The 23,447-nt window shown below is 43.1% G+C and overlaps 2 protein-coding genes and 1 pseudogene across 5 annotated transcripts in view; 2 read left to right on the top strand and 1 right to left on the bottom strand.

The window, feature by feature from the left end:
* LOC118725483 (P2X purinoceptor 7-like) overlaps positions 1 to 16,117 on the top strand; it is a 42,491-nt gene extending 26,374 nt beyond the window's left edge. For both annotated transcript variants that reach the window (XM_045585587.1, XM_045585588.1), the window contains exons 9-13: positions 2,674 to 2,764; positions 8,958 to 9,023; positions 9,111 to 9,257; positions 11,488 to 11,589; positions 13,366 to 16,117. In XM_045585587.1, coding sequence (XP_045441543.1) covers positions 2,674 to 2,764; positions 8,958 to 9,023; positions 9,111 to 9,257; positions 11,488 to 11,589; positions 13,366 to 13,896 — 937 coding nt within the window. In that variant the 3' untranslated portion in view covers positions 13,897 to 16,117. The remainder of the gene's footprint in view (positions 1 to 2,673; positions 2,765 to 8,957; positions 9,024 to 9,110; positions 9,258 to 11,487; positions 11,590 to 13,365) is intronic.
* Positions 1 to 23,447, bottom strand: part of IFT81 (intraflagellar transport 81) — a 162,606-nt gene that overhangs the window by 136,950 nt on the left and 2,209 nt on the right. For 2 of the 3 annotated variants that reach the window (XM_045585586.1, XM_045585585.1), the window contains exon 2: positions 22,211 to 22,374. Coding sequence is in view for 2 of the 3 variants with exons in the window: in XM_045585585.1 (XP_045441541.1) it covers positions 22,211 to 22,239 (29 nt within the window). In the remaining variant the exon portion in view is untranslated. The remainder of the gene's footprint in view (positions 1 to 22,210; positions 22,375 to 23,447) is intronic. The other variant, XM_036449304.2, reaches the window with a different exon arrangement.
* LOC118725661 lies at positions 18,368 to 20,032 on the top strand (annotated as a pseudogene).

The raw sequence follows: 23,447 nt of genomic DNA, 5'->3' as shown, positions 1-23,447 counted from the left end.
GAGAAACATCAATGATAAGAGAGAATTATTGACTGGCTGCCTCTTACATGCCCTCAGTGGGGATTGAACCCATAACCTGGGCATGTGTCCTGTCCAGGAATCAAACCTGGAATCTTTTGGTTCATGGGTCGATGCTCAACCACTGAGCCACACCAAGTTCTAAGAACATCTTAAGGACTCCTAGTTCCCAGGGCCACATTGCTTCCTCACTGCCATTCTGTCTTACCTCAAAGGTTCTTTGTAGATTCATTTATGCTTCTGGCTTCTGGATGTCAACCCTGTGAACTCACTAGAATCCTGGTTCATTTAGACTTTTCATTGGGCAGGTGCTTTGACAATTCACTCCTCTGCTCCTGACTTTTGCCCAGTGGTGATCCTGCACCATCCTGACACATCCTCGGCCTCCCAGTCTCTGGCATACAGCAATCTGCTCTGTCTCTGTATGTGTTTCTTCTGGACATTTCATGTAAAAGGAACAACACAGCATGTGACCTTTTGTGTCTGGTTTCTTTCACTCGGCATACTGTTTTTGAGGTTTATAATATGCTGTATCAGCATTCTATTCCTTTTCATGGCTGAATAATATTCCTTTGCATGTACATACATTTTCTTTAGTAATTCGATTGGTGGACATTTCAGCTGTTTCTAATTTTCAGCTATCTACATTAATAAAAGAGAAAATGCAAATTGACTGTACCTTCACAATGCCCACCAGCCAATCAGGAGTGAGTATGCAAATTAACCCAACAAAGATGGCGGGTTAATTTGTATATGCAGGTGTCCCACACGGCCCTAGCCGCTCCGAGTTTCTGGGCAGCTTGGGAAGGCGGTAAAGGTGGCTCCAAGCCACTTGATAAAGCAAGAGAAGAAAACCACCATGGAATGAGAACAACCAGAGATACTGAAACCTCTCCGGTTGAAAACACATTAAAGTGCCTAAAAATACCTAACCCAGTGGTCGGCAAACTTATTAGTGAACAAAGCCAAATATCAACAGTATAATTGAAATTTCTTTTGAGAGCCAAATTTTTTATACTTAAACTATATAGGAAGGTACATTGTTATTAACTTAATTAGAGTACTCCTAAGTTGGCCTTTGCTAAATACTCAAGAGGCCAAAGAGCCACAGTTTGCCAACCACTAACCTAACCAATTTCAATGTCAGATTTTTAGAGTTTAAAAAAACACAAAAAAAAACACCATAGTTTCAGATGTTCTATACTATATTCTGGCAGGGCACCTGTCTTCTGTTGTCCTGCCCACACCTGTAAATAGATTGTGAATGAGTAACTCAGAAAGGAAGCATACACTGTTACCTAAAACAACTACTGAAAGGCAGGCGTGGAGAGGGACAGATTGAAAAGTTTCTTGCCTAAACCTGTTTGGCTCAGTGGATAGAGCATTGGCCTGGAGACAGAAGGGTCCTAGGTTCGATTCTGGTCAAGGGCATGTACCTTGGTTGCGGGCACATCCCCAGTAGAGGGTGTGCAAGAGGCAACTGATCGATGTTTTTCATTGATGTTTCTAATTCTCTATCCCTCTCTCTCTTCTACTCTGTAGAAAAATCAATAAAATATAAAATTTAAAAAAAAGAAAAAGAAAAAAAAAGAAAGAAAAGTTTCTTGAGGCCTGGGGTTTACGCTTCCCTAATTGTTCCTGAAAAATGAAACACACCCCTTTTCCTGACTGTGGCACTGGTGAGAAATGCATATTTGGGGTGACGGTGATTTGCAACTGGGTCTTAATCTACAAGACGTGATGACAAGGAGAGGTGAATGTCATTGAAAGAATTTGATTACTGCATTTCCAAAAAGGAGGGGGCATTCTACGCCACACACGGCCACAGGAGGGAGCACCAGGTTTGGTCAGGAAGGAACAGGGAGGGGAAAGCAGGGCCCAGGACCTTTATTGTGTTTGTCCTGGGAAAGACAAGGCAGGGCTGGGGAACAGCTTAGAACTGACTAGTCTGAGTGATGTGGGCTCTAGGGCCCAGGGGTCTCTGGTTGTCTGATACTTGGCCCTGGGTGATGGAAGGCAGCAAAAATATTGGGTGAATGTGTGAGAATTGGGTCAAAGAGGGTGGGGGGGGATATGAGGTCGGGATTGGCTGGAGAGTTTCCAACATGGTTTTCATGCACTTGTAAAAGCTGGACTGCAGGGGAGATGTAAACAACTTCAGCTGTTAGTTTGGCCCTGGGATAACGCTGCCAAATAGACACCTATAGAATCGAAGACAAGAGGGTTAGAACAGATTGCTGAGGTACCTGTCCCCAGCCCAGGGATTAGTATCTAAGATTCACCCCCAACACTTTGTTCTAGAAAACCTATTTTTCCCTCTTAAGGAATAATCAGATAGCTTTAAGGTTCTGTGTGTTTTGTTTTAATATCTCTGCTTTTTGCTTATCCTATGTTGTTGGTTAAAAGTTGTTCCTTTTCATCTTAAATAAAATTAGCAGACTTTTCACCACTCTGTGATACCAGGGGCAGTGGAAGCAGAGGAGGTGACTTGAGGAAGCGATTCATGGGTTTGGATTGTGTTCCCTTTGCCGACCACCACGAAGCTAGAAGATGGATAGGGAAGACTAGACCAGCTGTTGTTTTGGTTTTTCTTTTCATAAAGTACTGGCACTTTCAGATAGATCTTTTATAAGCGGGATCCTTTTCCTCCTACAGATACGCCAAGTACTATCAGGAAAACAATGTTGAAAAACGAACTCTGATGAAAGTCTTTGGGATCCGTTTTGACATCCTGGTTCTTGGCAAGGTAAGTATCTGCCCCGGGCACTGGGCCCCAAGCACTGACACTTGTATTCCAAGGACCATGTTCTAATGATCGCTATAGTTCCCCAAGAGATGAATGTTTTGATGGTAGTCATTAGCTGGCACATTGCATCTCACACGTGGGATAAGAGAGGAGGGAAATGTCTTTGGGGTCCTGTCCATGAATAGTCATCTGTTGAGTACAAGAGGGACATAGGGAGAAAAATATATAAGATATATAAGATATAACTTTAAAAGTTTTTGAATGCTGCCGGGACCAGTTTGGCTCAGTGGATAGAGCATCGGCCTGCAGACTGAAGGGTCCTGGGTTCGATGCCGGTCAAGGGTATGTACCTTGGTTGCGGGCGCATCCCCAGTGGGAGATGTGCAAGAGGCAGCTGGTGTTGATTCTCTCTCATCGATGTTTCTAACTCTCTATCCCTCTCTCTTCCTCTGTGAAAAATCAATAAAATATATATTTTTTTTTAAAAAAGTTTTCGAATGCTTAAAAAAAAGAGAAAGAAATCCCTCTGCAAAGTACAGTAGTTAGTTTAGAATCCAACAATTTAAATTGGCTTAGAAAGAATCTAAAAATCTCAATAAACCAGTGACTTGGGAAGAAATTGAAACAGTCATCAAAAAGCTTCCAGCAAACAAAAGCCCAGGGCCAGATGGCTTCACAGGAGAGTTTTACCAAACATTCAAGGAAGAACTAAAAACTATCCTCCTCAGACTATTCCAAAAAATCCAAGAGGAAGGAACACTTCCAAATTCCTTCTATGAAGCCAGCATCACCCTAATACCAAAACCAGATAAAGACAACTCAATGAAAGAGAATTACAGGCCAATATCCCTCATGAACATAGATGCCAAAATCCTCAACAAAATTCTAGCAAATCGACTCCAGAAGAACATCACAAAGATCATACACCACGACCAAGTAGAATTTATTCCAGGAATGCAAGGATGGTACAATATCCGCAAATCAATAAACGTGATACATCACATACACAAATTGAAAGATAAAAATCATATAGTCATATCAATTGATGCATAAAAAGCATTCGATAAAATCCAACACCCTTTTCTGATAAAAACTCTTAACAAGGTGGGAGTACAAGGATCATACCTCAACATAATAAAAGCTATCTATATATGATAAACCCACAGCCAACATTATACTCAATGGGCAAAAACTAAAACCATTCCCTCTAAGAACAGGAACAAGACAGGGATGCCCACTCTCGCCACTCCTGTTTGACATAGTACTGGAAGTACTAGCCATTGCAATTAGACAAGAGGAGGAAATAGCCAGGACCGGTTTAGCTCAATGGATAGAGCGTCGGCTTGGGGACTGAAGGGACCCGGGTTCGATTCCGGTCAAGGGCATGTACCTTGGTTGCGTGCATATCCTCAGTAGGGGGTGTGCGGGAGGCAACTGATCGATGACTCTCTCTCATCGATGTTTCTAACTCTCTATCTCTCTCCCTTCCTCTCTGTACAAAATCAATAAAAATATATTTAAAAAAAAAAAAAAAAAAAAAAAAAAAAAAAAAAGAGGAGGAAATAAAAGGCATCCAAATTGGAAAAGAAGAAGTAAAGTTATCCTTATTTGCAGATGACATGATATTGTACATAAAAAACCCAAAAGACTCCATTAAAAAACTAATTGACTTAATAAATGAATTTGGCAATGTAGCAGGATACAAAATTAATGCCAAGAAATCCATGGCTTTTCTATACACCAACAGAGAAACTGCAGAAACAGAGACTAAAAAAGCAATTCCATTTACCATAGCACCAAAAAAATTAAGATACCTAGGAATAAATTTAACTAAGGAAGTAAAGGACCTATATGCGGAAAACTACACAACACTGAAAAAAGAGATAGAGGAAGATGTAAGGAGATGGAAGAACATACCATGTTCATGGATTGGTAGGATCAACATCATCAAAATGTCCATACTTCCTAAAGCAATCTATAGGTTCAATGCACTTCCCATTAAAATACCAACGACATATTTCACCGACCTAGAAAGAACTCTCCAAAAGTTCATTTGGAACAATAAAAGACCCCGAATAGCCACAGCTATCCTGAGAAAGAAGAGTAAAGTAGGAGGGATCTCAATAACAGACTTCAAACTATATTACAAAGCCACTGTTCTCAAAACAGCCTGGTACTGGCACAAGAACAGACATATAGATCAATGGAATCGAATCGAGAACCCAGATATCAACCCAAATCACTATGCTCAATTAATATTTGACAAAGGAGGCACGAATATACAATGGAGTCAAGACAGTTTCTTCAATAAATGGTGTTGGGAAAATTGGACAGACACATGCAAAAGAATGAAACTAGATCACCAACTTACACCATTCACAAAAATAAACTCAAAATGGATACAGGACTTAAACATCAGACGGGAAACCATAAAAATACTAGAAGCATCCACAGGCAGCAAAATCTCAGACGTATGCCAAAAGAACTTCTTCACCGATACTACCCCTAGGGCAATGGAAGCTAAAGAGAAAATAAACAAATGGGACTACATCAAAATAAAAAGCTTTTTTACAGCAAAAGAAACCATCAACAAAACAACAAGAAAGCCCACAGTGTGGGAGAACATATTTGCAAATGATACCACTGATAAAGGTTTAATCTCCAACATCTACAAACAGCTTATACAACTAAATAAAAGGAAGATAAATAATCCAATTAAAAAATGGGCAATGGACCTAAATAGAACATTTTCAAAAGAAGACAGAAGGAAGGCCAAAAGGCACATGAAAACATGCTCAAAGTCACTAATTGTCCGAGAGATGCAAATCAAAACAACAATGTGGTACCATCTCACACCTGTCAGAATGGCCAACATCAACAAATCAACAAACGACAAGTGTTGGCGAGGTTGCGGAGAAAAAGGAACCCTCGTGCACTGCTGGTGGGAATGCAGACTGGTGCAACCACTGTGGAGAACAGTGTGGAGTTTCCTCAAAAAACTGAAAATGGAACTCCCATTTGATCCAGTAATCCCACTTCTAGGAATATATCCCAAGAAACTAGAAACACCAATCAGAAAGGATATATGCACCCCTATGTTCATAGCAGCACAATCTACAATAGCCAGAATTTGGAAACAGCCTAAGTGTCCGTCAGCAGATGATTGGATCCAAAAACTATGGTACATCTACACAATGTAATACTATGCTGCCATAAAAAAGAAGGAGTTCTCATCATTTGCAGCAACCTGGATGGAATTGGAGAACATCATGCTGAGTGAAATAAGCCAATCAATGAAAGAGAAACACCACATGACCTCACTCATTTGTGGATAATAAAGAGCATTATAAACTGATGAACCAAAAGATAGATATAGAGACAGTATATCAACAAGTAGACTGTCAAATTACAGCGGGGAGGGGAGGAAGATCTGGGGGAGATAATGGATCAACCAAAGGACTTTTATACATGCAATGGACACAAAACTCTGGGGAGGGAGGGGATATGTGGGAGGGAGGGAGGGGGGCAAAAAAAAATCAATAAAATATATTAAAATAAAATAATAAAAATAAAAAATAAATAAAAATAAATAAATAAATATGGCCTTGACAAGCTCAAAAAAAAAAATTGGCTTAGAAAAAAAAGGCTTCTTTAAAAAAAGTTTGTTTGGGTTTTTTTGTTTGTTTGTTTGTTTAGTTCATCTAAAGTAAAGGTCCAGGAGCCATTATAGGCTTTAGGCATGGCTGGATCTAGATGCTCAAACATCATCATCAAGAATCTGCCTCCCTCCATCACTTATATCTTTCCTCCTTTGTTTTAGCATCATCCCTTGCTGTCATCTCTTTGTGGTACTGTCAAGTAGTTCCTTATATCTCACTGGTTTAGCCACCTCAACTAATCACTGTGACTAGGGTTATATCATACTCTCAATGGCTGGTGTTGGATCAGCTCTGAGCCCCTTCCCATGGCTATATGGAGCAAGTGTTAGTACACAGACCAGGAAAAGGCCCTGGGAGGTAGAGAAATGGGCAGCCCACTCCCGTCTGGTAAAAGAGTTTATTCAGGGAAACACATATAAGGAGCATTGTGGGCAGTTGCAAGATGAAATGGCCCTCTGAGCCACCTAACTCTATAGGGCAAAAAGGAATAGTCACTGGTACTAATACATGAATGCTGCCAGCTCCCAGGGAAATTACTTTACATGCTTGATGAGGTCAGAATGACAGCCCTTTCCAGGAACCAGCAGGTAGCAGGAGGCAGGGAGGGGTGCTGATTTACATCAGAATGAACAGACTGTGGTCAGTCTCTAAGGGAGGGGGACTGGGGTAAGCAATCTGTTCTAGCCACTGTCCAGCTCGCAGGTCAGACAAAAAATACATTATGGAATTGTCCCTCATCTACACTGAGAATGGACAGAGATAGTTCTCCACAGGAAAACTGGGGTGCTGTCTCCAGAAGAAGGAAGGTGGGGATGCTGGGCATGTAAAACTCAACAGATGCCCACAATACCTTGTCCAACAGCATACTGTTTATGCAGCAAGGTGCTAAGAAGCATGAGAATCAATCAGATATAGCTGAGAGAGTAGAAAGCCCATGGAAAATAAGAACCACAAGACACCTAAGGGAGGACCTTGTTCAGACATTCCTTCCCTTTGGTTCTAAAGCAAATTCAAGCCACTTTGAGGTAAACCTTTCCTGAAACCCTCGCCTTGCATGAAAAAACAACCTTCAGTGGTTCTCCTCTCAGTGTGTGGGTTCCAGTGCTTCTTTGTTTAAAATATTCATGTTTTCAAGCACATCTTGGAAGATAGAAACAGGACGATGAGAGTCCTATTCTCAGTCTCTGAGTCGCTGTTGCCGTGAACACCTTGGATACATTTATCAGAATCACAGAAGCAGACCCCACCTTCACTGGAACGAAAACTGACATACTATCTAATAAAAGAGTGATATGCAAATTAACTATCACTCTGCTACACCCACAAGCCACACTCACAAGCCATGTCCACCAGACAATCAGAGCAAGTTAACCCCAACCAAGATGACTGTGGCACAAAGAGCAAGAGGGAGGTTTGGGTTTCCCAGGCAATGGGGGAAGCCATGCTTTCTGCCTGCCCTTACCGGCCTAAATCTCCAATCAAGGCTACAAAATTTTAATTATAGAAGGTAAACAAATCCAAACAGAAATGGCAGTAGCCACAGAGCTGGAAAGAGCAGGAGGCTAAGGTTGCGCCTGGCAATGGAGGAAACCAAGCTTCCTGCACACCCTGGCCTGCCCAAGCATTCACTTAAGGCTACAAAGTTTTCATTATAGAAGATACATAAGTCCCAAGAAAAATGGCTGCCAACACTGGAGCAAGCAGAAGGCTTGCCTAAGCTCCAGGTTACAAAGTTTCAATTGTAGAAGATAAATAAACCCCCAGATACCAGGGCCTCTGCTTGGGTTGCCAGGGGGCGTGGCTGGCCTGCATACCACAGGCCCCTCACCCAGGCCACCCCACACCCCAAGGGAACCCCCACCATGATTTGGGACATCCTTCAGGGCAAACCAGCTGGCCCCTACCCATGCACCAGGCCTCTATCCTATCTAATAAAAGAGTAATATGCAGATTGGCCATCACTCCAACACATAAAATGGCTGCCCCCATGTGGTCAAAGATCCTGCTCCCATGTGGACACAAGATGGCTACCACAAGGGGCCAGCAGGGGAGAGTAGTTGGGAGGGACCAGGCCAGCAGAGGAGGGAAGTTGCGGGTAACCGAGCCTGCAGGGCAGCTGGGGGGTGGGGGAGACCAGGCCTGCAGTGGAGAGCAGTTGGGAGGGGGAACAGGCCTTCAGGGGAGGCCAGTTAGGGGCAAACAGGCTGGCAGGGGAGCAGTTAGGCTTCAATCAGGCTGGCAGGGGAGTGGTTCGGGATGATCAGGCTAGCAGGAAGAAGCAGTTACAGGCAATCAGGAAGGCAGGCAGGCGAGTAGTTTGGATCCAGCAGTCCCAGATTGTGAGAGGGATGTCCGACTGCCCATTTAGGCCCGATCCTTGTGGGCAGTCGGACACCCCTCAGGCAGTCAGACATCCCTTGAGGGGTCCCAGATTGAAGAGGGTGCAGGCTAGGCTGAGGGACACACCTCTAGTGTTAGAGAAAAGAACACTGCACTGAATTTCAGCCACATAACCTTTCCCGCTCTGCTTGCAGGGAGGAAAATTTGACCTTTTCACACTGATCGAGTACTTGGGCTCAACTCTCCCCTACTTTGGTTTGGTAAGGCTTTTTCTTTCCCATGCTGCATGAAAATGCTTTGGCAAAAAGAAGTTATACTAACACGGAATTTGTCGGGGTTCTTCCCAGGCTTTGGTCATTGACCTTATCATCTGCACTTGGTCGAGTAAATGCTGTAAATCCAATGTTTATCGCTGTTGCAAGTGCTGTCAAGGCTGCGCAGTCAATGAGTATTACTACAAGAAGAAGTACGAGACCGTTGTGGAGCCAAAGTCGGTAAGTCTCACTGTGTCTACAGACACCAAAATGCTGGGGTGTCCGTTAGCTCACTGAGAAATGTGCAAAACTAAGGCCAGATCCACCGGTGTGATCCTAGGGTGGACAAGTCTCTGGACACGACCCCACTCCACCATTTCTCAGATGAAGCCTTTTGTCTTAGGGAAGGATAGAAACAAAGAGAGGCAAGACAGAGGGAGAACAAATTTTACATTCCAGGACTTGTCCATTGTATCAGACTTATTAAATGGGTACAGCCAAAAACAATCGTGTAATGACTTCGGGGAACCACCTGGCAGTGTATAATAACATTTAAATGGGACATACTGCACAGCCTGGCATTTCCACTTCTCCACAGTTACCTAAACACATTTACATGAGCACCCAGGGAGTATAGTGTAAGGTGTCCGCTGCAGCACAAGTCGCTGAAGAAAGAACTTCTATCCAAATGTCCAATCCATGAACAGTGCATGAAACTAGGTTAAATCCATAGCAAGGAATGCCGGGTGCCCGTTTAAAAGAATGAGGTAGGTAAAAATAACAGCCAACACTTATATAGCGCTTCAGTGTGCTTACTGAGTGCAGAACAACTTCATAGATAGATGACACTATTATTCCATTCTACAGATGAGGAAATTGAGGCACAGGGGCATTACTAATTTGCCCATACATATACTAGTACGTGGTAAAGCTGAAATTACAACTTAGGCAAGCTAATTTCAGAACCCATGTTCACAACCACTATGTTTCAGGTACTTTCATATATCCAAGACATTTTGTTGAGAGGTAAAAAGCAAACTACAGAACAATACATATGGTATGATATAGGTTAAAAAACTACATACATAAACTAATTCTGTATATTTTAGACATGTACAGATATGCACAAACACATATATTCTATATATTTTTGTATATTTATATAGTTCTACATGTATTATACACACACACCTCTATATGTGGGGGTTTATATATAAAATTACAGAAAGGCATTGAACGAACAAAAAGGGATAATGATTCCTTCTGGAAAGAAGCCTGGGATGGGGACTAGTCAAAGGGAACTTTAGCTCATTTGTACTGTTTTGGTTGTTTAATTTGGACTTTACTCAGCAGGTCCTCTACATTTGACTCCCTGTTTCCCTCCCAACCAATAAGAAATCTCTGGAAATTTAAAATATCAGAGGGTTCTTTGTCTTTCCCTCATTCAAGGACACCCCAGTCCTATTCCTGCTGCTGAATGCTCAATTCACTGTCCATTGTATATGCATATACAATTTGAAATAAAAATTCATCACTGCAACTAAAAGTAATCACTATTGCCCAGCAGGCGAGGCTCAGTGGTTGAGCGTCGACCTATGAACCAGGAGGTGATGGTTCAATTCCTCGTCAGGGCACATGCCTGGGTTGCAGGCTAGATACCCAATGTGGGGCATGTAGGAGGCAGCTGATCCATGATTCTCTTTCATAATTGATGTTTGTATGTCTTCTCCCTTCCTCTCTAAAATCAATTTTATAAATATCATATACTGGAGGTCTGATGCACAAAATTAGTGCATGGGTAGGGTCCTTAGGCCTGGTGGGCAATCAGGGCTGATTTGTGGGACAACTGTTGGGGCGATCGGGGTCGGGGGACCCTGCTGGGACCTGCCTTGGCAAGCCTGGTGCTCCCCACTTGCCAGCCCCACCCCTCACCACCAGTCACCTCCCTTTATGGGGCGACAGGAGGGGCAATCAGGGGGCCTCCACTGGCATTCAACTTGGCTGGCCTGGAGCCTATGGGCAGCTCCTGCATTGAGCATCTGCCACCTGGTGGTCAGTGCATGTCATAGCGACTGATTGTTCTGCTGTTTGGTCAATTTGCATATTAAGCTTTTATTATATAGGATATAGATATAATCACTAAAGGCCCAAGATAGAATGAAACTTAATGGAAATATAAATAATTTAAATTGCAACAGTATAATTTTCTGAAGATAATCAATCTATAGTAGCCTAAATTGAGGAAACGTAATAAAGAAATTTTACATAGTACATGAGGCTCCAGTTTGGATTCACCTTTAGACTCAGAAATCATTCATTCTTGGTTAGCAAGAGTTCTTGGTTAACTTGTTTAAGAGTTTGACATTTCCTAAATGGGACTAATATTTGCTTTAGATATGTCTAGGTTTGCAGTTCTTAATTATTCTATACACAAAAAAAAGTAGTAAATTTTTTAACCTTCTTTCCCTAGACATTAAAATATGTGTCCTTTGTGGATGAATTCCATATTAGGATGGTGGATGAGGAGATAGAAGGGGAAAGTCTGCAAGATGTCAAAGGCAAAGAAATCCCAGTAAGTTAAAACATTTAGTCTCCTCTCTCTTCCTCTCTCTCTCTCTCTCTCTCTCTCTCTCTTTCTCTCTCTCTCTCTCTCTCTCTCTCTCTCTCTTAAAGAAAACTTACTATTCACCCTGCCCAGTTTGGCTCAGTGGATAGAATGTCGGCCTGCGGACTCAAGGGTCCCAGGTTCCATTCCAATCAAGGGTATGTACCTTGGTTGCAGGCATATCCCCAGTAGGAGGTGTGCAGGAGGCAGCTGGTTGATGTTTCTCTCTCATCGATATTTCTGACTCTCTATCCCTCTCCCTTCCTCTCTATAAAAAATCAATAAAGTATATTTTTTTAAAAACAAACTTACTATTAACTATAAACACATATAGAAAATTTTAAAGATCATACTTGATGAATTTTAACAAAGTAAACACATGCAACCAGCACCCAGATGAAAAAAGTGAATATCACTCACAGAAGTCCCGTTGATGTCTCTAACCTATCACTACCCACCCCCAAAGCCATTGTCTTATTCCAACGGTTAGTTTTACCTCTTCTAGAATTAAAAAATATTGTTTTTACTTTTCAATTATAGTTGACATTCAATATTATATTAGTTTCAGGTGGTTACCTCTTCCAGAATTTTATAAAATTTGAATCCTATAGCATATATTCTATTGAGCGCCTAGGTTCTTTCACTCAACATTATTTTTATGAGAGTCATCCATGACTTTGCATTTAGCAATAGTTCATTCTCGTTGTATAATTTCTATTTTATAAACATGCAGTTTATCTGCCCTTCCTCATGTTGATGGATAAATTTGAGTAGTTTCCCTTTGGGGTTCGTGCCAATGATGCTGCCATGATAAACATATGGCACCTATACATAGGGCATACATTCAGCTTTAGGAGTTACTACTAAACACTTCTCTAAGTGGGTGTTCTAATTCACACTCTCCTCAGCAGTTCAGGCTGTCGGACATCTTCACTAATGTATTAGTTTTCTATGGCTGCTGTAATAAATTACCGCAAACTAAGTAGCTTAAAAAACAACAGAAATGGTCTGTCTCAAAGTTCTGGAGGCTAAAATGTCTGCAACTAGGATGTGCTGCTGTGAACATTCATATATGAGAACTTAATCACTTTTAAGGTACTTGACTCAGACTTTCTTTGTCAGGTGAATGAAGGTATATGTCACAAAGAGTAGACATTTATAAATGATGGCAATTTCTCTTAGAGCACAACAAAGGGATTTGCCAGTAGAGGGAGCCTGGTGGGAAAGGAGAGGAGCTCAGTCAACAAACAATTACTGACTACTTGTGCTGGGTACTGGCCGAGGCATTGGGGATATGACAATAAACAAAACAGACAGGGATCCCGCTTTCATGCAGATGAATCATCAAGTAAACATATTGATTAAAAAGACCCTTTCAGATGGCAATAAGTACTAGGGACGATGGAGAATCTCAGGTGCAGTAAGAGAAGGACCTGGGAGGGGCATTACCTGTTTGGGTGGTCAGGCTCTTTTGGAGAGGTGATATCTGCACTGAGGCCTGGCTATTCTGATTTTCACTTTCTAAATCTGTGCAATGGAGATAAGGACACAGAACTCATGGGATTCTTCGAAGGCTTAAATGAGGCCGTGCTCGTAAAAGACTATCACAGTCCTGATACATATGTTTAACACACGGAATTGATGTAATATTAAATGTGATTTTGTGAGTTAATAATAAAACTGAAGAACCTAGAACTCTAGGGGTTGTCGTTCCTGATAGGTTTGGAAACTTGACTTTTCCAGAGACCCTTAATGGACTTCACAGACTTGTCCAGGCTGCCCCTGTCTCTCCAAGATCCACCCTCCATTCCTGGGCAACCAGGGGCGATCCAGCTGCTTAGTGAGGAGGCAACAACCCGATCCAGCAGCAGCCCGAGCTGGTGCCAGTGCGGAAATTGCCTTCCATCCCAACTCCCTGAGATTCACCAAGGCCTGGAGGAGCTGTGCTGTCGGAAGAAGCCAGGCGCCTGCATCACGACCTCAGAGCCATTCAGGAGGCTCATCCTGTCCAGACGTGCCCTGCAGTTCCTCCTGCTCTACCAGGAGCCCTTGCTGGAGCTGGATGCGGATGCCACCAACAACCAGCTGCGGCACTGCGCCTACAGGTGCTATGCCATCTGGCGCTTCGGCTCCAAGGACCTGGCTGACTTTGCCATCCTGCCCAGCTGTTGCCGCTGGAGAATCCGGAAAGAGTTTCCCAAGAGTGAAGGCCAATACAGTGGCTTCAAGAATCCTTACTTGAAGGACTTACTTGATGAAACAGAGCAGTCATAGGCACATTACTTCTGCTTGCATCCCGAGCTTCAGCAGCCAAGATCTATGGCCAGATTTCCTTTGCTGCCACTCTGCATGTGTCAGAGAGCAGAGAGACCTGGGTAAACAAACAAACCATCCAGAATCCCTCAACATGGACTGAGAGTCGGCAGATTCAGACTTCTGTCTCAATTCTGTCCTGGGAATCTGTGTGATGTAAGGCCTTTAACCCCTGTACCTCAGTTGCCTTATGATTCAACCTACATTCTTACAGAGATATTGGGAGGAAAAATTGAAACAGTATATACAAGCTTTCTTGTTAATGCATAGAGAGCTATATGAATACAAAACAACTCATTATGAGGTCTCACCAGGATAATGTCCAACTCTGAACAAACTCTTTGGGTCTTGAGTCCTGATTGGAGAATGTGAAGGATCAAAGTGGCTACAAATTCCTTGGCCTTTGTCTCTAAGGACCTGAAGGTTAGGTCTCTTCCCCTTGTGCCTGGGCAGCTCTGATGCTTATCCAATGGTGGAAGTGATGCTGGGTCAGTTTCAAGGTCTTGGTCTTAAGAGGCTGGTAACTTCCACTCCTTGTCCTTTGCCACTTGCTGTGCAGGATACCAGCCCTCGGGTAAAAGTCTGACTATCCTGAGACAGCCCTGCTGTAATGAAGCCCAAGCCACCATGTGGAGAGGAGAGATGAACTACCAGTCCCAGCTTTCAAATCATACAAGCCCAGTCACTAGGCATGGGAGAGAAGACTTTAGACCCTTCCAGAGCCCGCTAACACATGTGTGCAACTGCATGAGACACTCCAAGTGAGAGCTGACATGAACGCACAGAACGAAAGTGTTTTAAGCTGCTACATTTTGGGTCTTTTGTTCTATAGCAACAGATAACTGGGACAAGAGAGCATGCCAGACTCTTGGGGACAGAGATTCAGCCCATACCTTCCCTGGTCCTAAAGGTCTTAGGGAGCCTGGACCATCCCTGGAGCCCCTTAGGGGCCTGGGTTCCCATTCAGCAGTTCTAGGAGGGCTGCAGATGGAATCAGGTAACTCACCAGCCCAGCCCTGGAATCCATCCATTCTAACTGCCAAGCTGCCCAATACATTCCAATTGCATCACATTTCTACGACTGGATATAACCACTGATGTTAAAAACTGGAAAAGGTCACCTTTAAGCTTTTAACGTCCTGCACTTTGCAGCCAATTAAAGTAGATGCAGTCTGGATGCTACTCAAAAAGTAACCTACACCCAAACCTTCACCATCCCCTACATCAGCCTCTAAAAATATGCAAGTGGATAGTACCAGGTTGTGGGATCCTCCTGCAGGGTTTCCTTTTCATGGTTTTGGCCTCAGAATCCACTATTTCTAAACAACTATTGTGAAGAATACATAGAGATCACTATTCCTCACTGTGACGAATGAAGGATCTGCCACTTTTTTAATATATATACTCTAAAATTTACCATTTTTGATACTTCTTAAAAATCAGCAGCTTTCTTTTGTGATACAGGATTTTATCTGGCTTTCAACTCAGGAATCAAGTTCATTAGGTCAGACTGCACTGTCATTTTTGCAACCTTTCCAGTATATTTTTTAAAAGTGGAATGTATATATGACTTATTCAGAATAGCAATTCTTACTCCAGAATTCTATTAACAGCTACAGATTTCCATTCTGATGGCCTCCTAGTCTTTATACCTTTATTTTTTGGTGCCTAATTCCTGATGAGTTTCTGTTACATTGTGGAAACTAGAGGCAGAATTTGGGGTGGCAGAATTTGGGGTGACAGATAATCACTGGATCCACCTACTGTTCTCCTTCCCTTTCTTCACATATGTTTTAAGTGAGAGGGTGATGTGTGACATCAACAGTGTGTAAAATGTCTGACACTTCCTACAAAGACATGCATCATGTTTGAATTTTCATTTTTTAGTCTCCTACATAAAATAATGTCATTGCCAAAGGCACACCAAGGAGAATACATTTTGTAGAACCTGTCTTCTTGTACTTCAATCCAGTCTTCTGTTATGGTAACTGCACAATACTCACTGATTCATCTCTATATCAGAGATGTGCTTTCTTGTAACACTGATTTCATGCAGAATAGGTAATGGACTTGCATTTCTCTCCTTAGAGGAAACAATTTTTTAAACACTTCCTTATTCTAGCTTGGCAATGTAGCTGTCTTAACCTGATTGTTTTGATAATAAAAAATAATGTATAATTCATGATTATTGAAATGTTTCTTTTCCTTCCTTTTCTCAGAATATCACCAATAACAGTTAGCTAGTTCACTGACACATTCATTTGATATATATATACAGACTAGTAGTCCTGTGCTGGAATCTGTGCACCAGTAGCTCTCTGAGGGGCCTGGCCGCTCCACGCCTGCTTCCCAGAGGATCTCCACAGCCCAGAGGCCCATCCGCGGCCAGGCACAGAACCCTTTGCCTTGTCACTGGGGCGACGACATAAGTGTCCCCATCCTCTCCCTTCCCCCGGTTGCTCTGTGCCCACTGCCCAGAGGCCCTCCACAGCCAGGGTGGAACGCTTGCCTTGTTGCCGTGGCAATGAAGCAAGCATTCCGCAAGGTCACTCACACTGTGACTGGGGGACTCCACTCTCAGCAGTCACCCCCCTGTGAATGGGGGATTCCACCAGGGCTGAAAGGATTGCGCCCCACCATCTTGTATGACTATGGGCACCATCATTTTTTGTGATGGATTGACGGTTAATTTGCATATTACCCTTTTATTAGATAGGATATATGTATGAGTATACATATATTCATTAAGGCACTGTGACATAAGTTGTATATTTGGTCTTTGCCCCCACTTCCTGTCATAGAATTTCCATAAGATGCAGCTATTCCACTTCTAGGTAGAAATCGAAAAGAAATGAAAGCAGAGATTCAAATGGCTATCCATACACAAATGTTCATAGCTGCATTACTGACAACAGCCAAAAGATGAAAACAACCCAAGTGTTCATCAACAGATGAACAGATAAACAAAATGAAGAATACTCACAGAGTGGAATAATTATTTGGCCATAAAAAAGAATGATGCACTGAAACATGCTACACCGTAAACGACCATTGAAAACATTATGCTAAATGAAAGAAGTCAGGCACAAAAGATCAAATGTAAGATTCCATTTATACAGAGTATCTAGCCTAGGTGAATTCATAGAAATAGAGAACAGATGGGTGGTTGCCAAAGGCTTGGGGAGGAGGGGAAATGAGGAGTGACTACATAAGGATGTGGGATTTCCTTTGGGAGTAATAAAAGTGTTTTGGAATCTGATATTTTTGTGCTGCTCAGAACAAGATACTGTTGGTAATGATGCTGACAGCCATTCCTTACATTTCTCTTCCTCTTAGATACATGACCATGGTAAAGAGTTGGACCTTTTCAACTTCTGTATTTGAAAACTAAGTTGATAGTGATGATGTATTTTCATTCAAGCAATGCCACAAATCCAAGCTTTGCACATTGCTTAAACCTATGTTCTGAGTATTTTCTTTTTTCTTTTCTTTTTTATAATATATTTTATTGATTTTTCACAGAGAGGAAGGGAGAGAGATAGATAGCTGGAAACATCGATGAGAGAGAAACATCGACCAGCTGCCTCCTGCACACCCCCTACTGTGGATGTGCCTCAACAAATGTACATGCCCTTGACCTGAATCGAACCTGGGACCTTTCAGTCTGCAGACCGACGCTCTATCCACTGAGCCAAACCGGTTTCAGCTGTTCTGAGTATTTTCAAGAGACAAATGTATTTAAAGATGATTTCTCCACTCATATTTTAAATTTCTAATACCTTTATACCTTTATTATTATTTAAATTATCTAGCCAACAAAAATCTCTCCTAATAGTCTACTCACTGATTTTTCTATTAAGTCATTTGAAATTTCTTAGTTATTATTCTTGAAAGTAAGTGTCCAGCCAATTATTTTTTTTACCAGAGGCCTGGCTCATGAAAATTCATGCACTGGAGGGGGGTCCTTCAGCCCGGCCTGCCTCCTTCATAGTCTGGGAGCCCTCAGGGGCAGGAGGCAATCAGGGGAAGGCGACACTTCTATCACACCTCTACTGCTGCCACTACCAGCAGTGCAAACCTCAGGTGGCCCTGGGTGGTTGGGCAGCTGCCATCGGCGGCTTGCCTGTGCCTCGGGCTGGCCCTGGGCGGCTGGGCAGCCACCATCCGAGTCTTGCCTGCACCTTAGGCTGGACCTGGGTGGCTGGAAGATTGAGAGGATTGGGGGACTCTGGAGGCAGGCGTGAGGAGCAGCCAGAACCACACGCCTGCCGCCCTGGTGGGGCTGAAGGGACTGGGCCTCACCATCTTGTGGCTATGGGCACCACCATCTTTGAGGGCATTGCAGTCAATTAGCATATTCCCTCCTTATTGGCTCTGGGCACCGCCATCCTTTGTGAGGGTGTGACAGTCAATTCGCATATTCCCTATTAGATAAGATTTTAGCAATAATAAATCTAAATGTATATTTATACTACTGATAGAATTTCCACATATAAAGGATTTAAGGAGGGGTTTTTTCCCCCCTCCAGCTACATGTAGAATGTTCACCTACATTCAAAAGTTAATATCCACACACTAACAACAAATCCCAATGACAGGCCTAATTCATATTACTGACATTGATAATCTGATTAGAAACAATGATTACTTATGTGATTCCACAGTCACTGATCACATTCAAGTTCAAAGGGGTCAGAACTGATGTTGAAGTAGGGCTTCTGAAGGCTGAGACCAAAAGCAAAGCCAAATGGCACATTTGGGCCAAACAAAAGGATGAAGTTGATGATGCCCCGAAACTAGTTAAAAGTCCTACAGCAGAGAGAGGGAAGAGATTAGCATTCTGGGTAATTCTCAGGACAGGAAAGAGGCACCCTTTACTCTCAACTGATCCAAAGAAAACCACCATTTGTCACCCCACTTCCCATGGAATTTCTTGCTGACAGAGAAATGGAAAAAAAAAGAAGAGAAAAAAAAACAGAAAAAGGGAAGCAACCGAAGAAAGTGACAGGATGCTACCCTCCATAAATACTTCCTGTTGATTGTGCTTACAACTGCAAGCCACCCATCTCATGCCTATCTGCAGAGCTCAAGTCACACATGCCTAACTCTCGAGAGTTAAGAAACTACTCCAATGCACAGTGTTTGCCAATTTTTCAGGGGCTACACTTAAGGACAGAAAAGAACTGGGAAAAATCCCAAGACAGTGCTTTGAGATTTGCTTGCATGAACTTAGAAGTTCTTTGAATCTGCAGCCAAACAATGGAAATTTAAAATACTATCATCAAATACAAACACTGAGAGGCGAGGATTTCGTGGAGCTGGACGAGGCCTTCGGTGAGCCAGGCATTCAGGTTCGTGGTCTCTTAGTGGGCTAGGTATGTTGGTAGCGAGTAGATCTGGTTCCGAAAGGGTGGAGCCATTATGGGGTGGAGCCTGACACAGAAATATTAGTCTGCTCCATTTTGCCTGGTTAGCATGGGGCATCGCACTCTATCCTCTGCCCTGGTCCTGTGGGCCTCCATCCCCTGTCCACGCTCTGAGCTGCGCCTGGACTTGGTTCTAACTTCTGGACAATCCTTCCGGTGGAAGGAGCAAAACCCTGTGCATTGGAGTGGCGTGCTGGCAGACCAGGTATGGACATTGCCCAGACCGAGGAGCAGCTCTACTGCACTGTGTACCGAGGAGAAAAGGGCCAGACTGGCAAGCCCACACCAGAAGAGCTAAGGGCCCTGCGCCAGTACTTCCAGCTGGATGTCAGCCTGGCTCAATTATATCGCCACTGGAGTTCCAAGGACCCCCACTTCCAAAAAGTAGCTCAGAAATTCCAAGGTATTCAACTCCTACAACAGGATCCAATCGAGTGCCTTTTCTCCTTCATCTGTTGCTCCAACAACAACATTGTTCGCATCACTGGCATGGTGGAGTGGCTCTGCCAAGCCTTCAGACCTCGGCTCATCCAGCTTGATGATGTCCAGAGGTGGAGACTAAGCTCAGGAAGCTGGGCCTTGGGTACTGTGCCTGCTATGTGAATGCCAGTGCCAGAGCCATCCTTGAACAGGGGGGTTGCCCTGGCTGCAGCAGCTGTAGTAGTGTGTAAAGCAGCAGGTGGCTGGCGAGGAGCCCGAGCCCAGGCCAGGCACACTCTGGCTCATCCCGCCCCTCTGCGCCTGCTGCCATGGTGTGCTTGGTAGTATTGCTGTGGAGGCGGGAGAGGCTTGTGCTGCCACAGCTGTGCTTGCCAGCTGTGAGCCCATCAGTCAACAGCGGCACTCCCACTATGAGAGTATTGAGGCAGTTCCTGTGTTGAGCGTCTGCTCCCTGGTGGTCAGTGCACATCATAGCAACCGGTTGACTGGTCATTGGGTTGTTCAGTTAGTTGCTTAGGCTTTTATATATATAGATGATGTCATACTGGACATTCACAACAACACCTATCCCCATTCTTTAGATAAAAAGACAGGCTCCCAGAAAGCAAATAGCTTATCTAAGGATGCACAACTGGGAAATAATATTATATATCCACACACATCCTAGCATACACAGTGTCCACTCCTGAATACTGTTGGTTTTCAGTAACATCAGACACACATTCTCTAAAGGTCAAACTCAAAACTCCTCCATCATCTCTTGTATTCCTGGCTTTCCCCCCCATATCCATCTTCTATTCTCTGTTGCCTATCAAAGGATCTGGCCTTTGAGGTCTTTTTACATCCTAGAGATCAAATGGCAAATGTGCTGGGATTTCAAGACACAATTACAAAAATAGGTCTAGTTTAGGGGTATCGAACTCAATCAGAGAAGGGGCCAAAATCTAAAATCCAGCCTAAATCGCGGGCCGAATGGTTTACTGAACAGTCATAAACTGTCATTGTGATGGAAACGCAGCGGAGTCCAGTGATGACAGCGCGGTGTGGGCCACATTGCAAGGCCTGGCGGGACGGATTTGGCCCGTGGGCCTTGTGTTTGACACATGTGGTCTAGTTCATCTGCAAGAATATCATACACCCCACTTTCTCCACTTCTATAACCTGTAATTCATCCCACCCCACTGAGTAGGAGAAAATATTTGAAGATCATATGTCATATAAAAAATTGTATCTAAAACTTATAAGGAATCTTTACAACTTAAGAGACAACCTAATTAAAAATGTGCAAAGGAGATTAACAGAAATTTCTATAAAGATATATAGAATGGCCAATATGCACATGAAAAGCCCAATATCATTAATCATCATGAACATGCAAACCAAACACATATATAAATTTACATATATGCATATTTAATTAAGTACAGGTAGCTTATATTCCATGTTAATTTCTTTCGGGGCTACTAAAGGGATATTAGAAAATATTTCCTTTAAAAGGGACATTGGTCTGATGGGTTTGAGACCCACTGATGCAGCAGATAGCACAGAAGATATCTGTGATCAGAATATGGCTTTTTAGATAAGGGTCAGGTTTGTTTGTTTTTTTTTTCCTGTTCTATAACAGCTTCAGCCTGAAGGATTCCATGGGAAAAGCAACAACAAAATTAGAAAATAATTTATCATTATTCAATTTTGCTACCAACTCGTTCTTCATTTAGAAGATGAGCTGTTTCTGGAGGGATATGTAATTATACATTTGGACTACATGTACTAGTATCTGTTAGTTATACAATGACATATTTCACAAGATCTGTCTGTGCCAGACAAGTTGAGTCTTACATCTCTCAATGCCTGAACTTTTGATGTAAACAATTTTTTCATTGAAGATAACTCCGAACAAAGGATATTGCTTCATCTGACTGGCCTTTTGTGGCTCAAGGCCATTGTGACAAACATCATTCTTACCATGCTCTAACCAAAGGACACCCTAAGGCACACCGACGTTGGCCACTGCTGGCCTCACAACTAAATGGTCCCGGACTGACGAGCTTTTTGGAGTTCTCGGCTCTGCTTTTTATAGGAACATATTTCTCTTTATGGGCTATTATTTCTGATCTTAATACTGGTGTCCTTAGGCAGTGCCTCCTACCTCTTTCTAACTTGCTTCCTTAATACAAACAGTTAACACCCACATTACTGGTGACAGTCTATCTTCATTTCTTGGAACCTAGCACCGTAACCAAAGTATTTTCAATGCCAACTTTCAGAAGCATACCAGCTCAAGGGGGAAAAAAGAGTACATCTATTACAAGGTCATGAGGGTATCTTAAGGGCAAAGGTGAACCAAGGGGGCAGAACCAGGAAGTAGAAACTCAGCAAAAACCAAAGAGGCATTTTCTTACTCTCACCTCTGTGTTCCCTGGCCCATCTGTGTCATTCTTTGATCCTGCAGGCTCCCCTCCTTGGCTTCTCTCCCAAGATGACTCTGCCATGGCCTTGGCCAGGTAGCTCAGTTGGTCAGAGCATCATCCTGATATACCAAGGTTCTGGGTTCAATCCCTGGTCAGGGCACCTGCAAGAAACAACCAATGAATGCATAAATAAGTGAAATAGAAAATTGATGTATCTCTCTCTCTCTTCCTCTCTCTTTAAAATCAACATATTTTTTAAAAATAGATGACTCTGCCGCGACTCCTGAGGTTACTCAATTCAATTTTAGTCACTTGCAAAGAACAAAGTGCTGCCTCTCTCCCAGTGCAACCCTTCCAAGGGAGACCATCAGATTGACCCTGTTTGGGTCAGGTTACTCCTGTGGTTCAATTAATAAAGTCACAACATAAAAACGGGTGCTGGGGCCATCTCTGTGAGGAAGTGCAGTTTTTAGAGAACACTGTCATGAGTTAACTGGTTTCACATGCAACCAAGGACACCAGATAAGCCAGACTTAGGACTTAATCTAAGATAAAAATACACTCTGTGTGAGGGCCTGAGGTTTTCCCCTATGAAGAAAGAACATGAGGTTTGACCCATTATTATTTACTTTTCCCCCCCTGATAACCTGGAAACCACTAATCTGCTTTCTGTCTCTGTGATTTACCTATTTTGGATGTTTCAAATAGTAAACAGAATTTATACATTACTAAAGGCCCGATGAACGAGTTCATGCTCCAGTGGGGTCCCTCGGCTTGGCCTGCGGAATCAGGCCAAAACCAGCTCTCCTACATCCACTAAAGGGTCCCAGATTGCAAGAGGATGCAGGCCAGGCAGAAGGACCCCATTGGTGCACAATCAGGGCCAGGGAGGGATGCGGGAAATTGGCCAGTTAGGGAGGGACTGCTGGAGGGGTCCAGGGCATGTGCAGCCCATCTTGCTCAATCCTGATTGGTGGGACCCCAGCAGCAAGCTAACCTACCAGTTGGAGCACCTGCCCCCTGGTGGTCAGTGCATGACATAGCAAACAGTTGAGCAGCCTTAGAATATTATTGGTATATTACACTTTGATTGGTTGAACAGATGACTAGACAACTGGATACTTAGCATATTAGGCTTTGATTATATAGGACCTTTTAGCCCGGCTGGCATGGTTCAGTGGTTGGGTGTCCACCAATGGGCCAGGAGATCATGTTTGATTCCCAATCAGGGCAT

The sequence above is a fragment of the Pipistrellus kuhlii genome, unplaced genomic scaffold (genome assembly GCF_014108245.1).
Source record: "Pipistrellus kuhlii isolate mPipKuh1 unplaced genomic scaffold, mPipKuh1.p scaffold_m20_p_20, whole genome shotgun sequence".
Classification (NCBI taxonomy): domain Eukaryota; kingdom Metazoa; phylum Chordata; class Mammalia; order Chiroptera; family Vespertilionidae; genus Pipistrellus; species Pipistrellus kuhlii.
The sequence above is the reverse complement of the archived record's forward strand: the minus strand, read 5'-3'. Positions and strand labels throughout refer to the sequence as shown.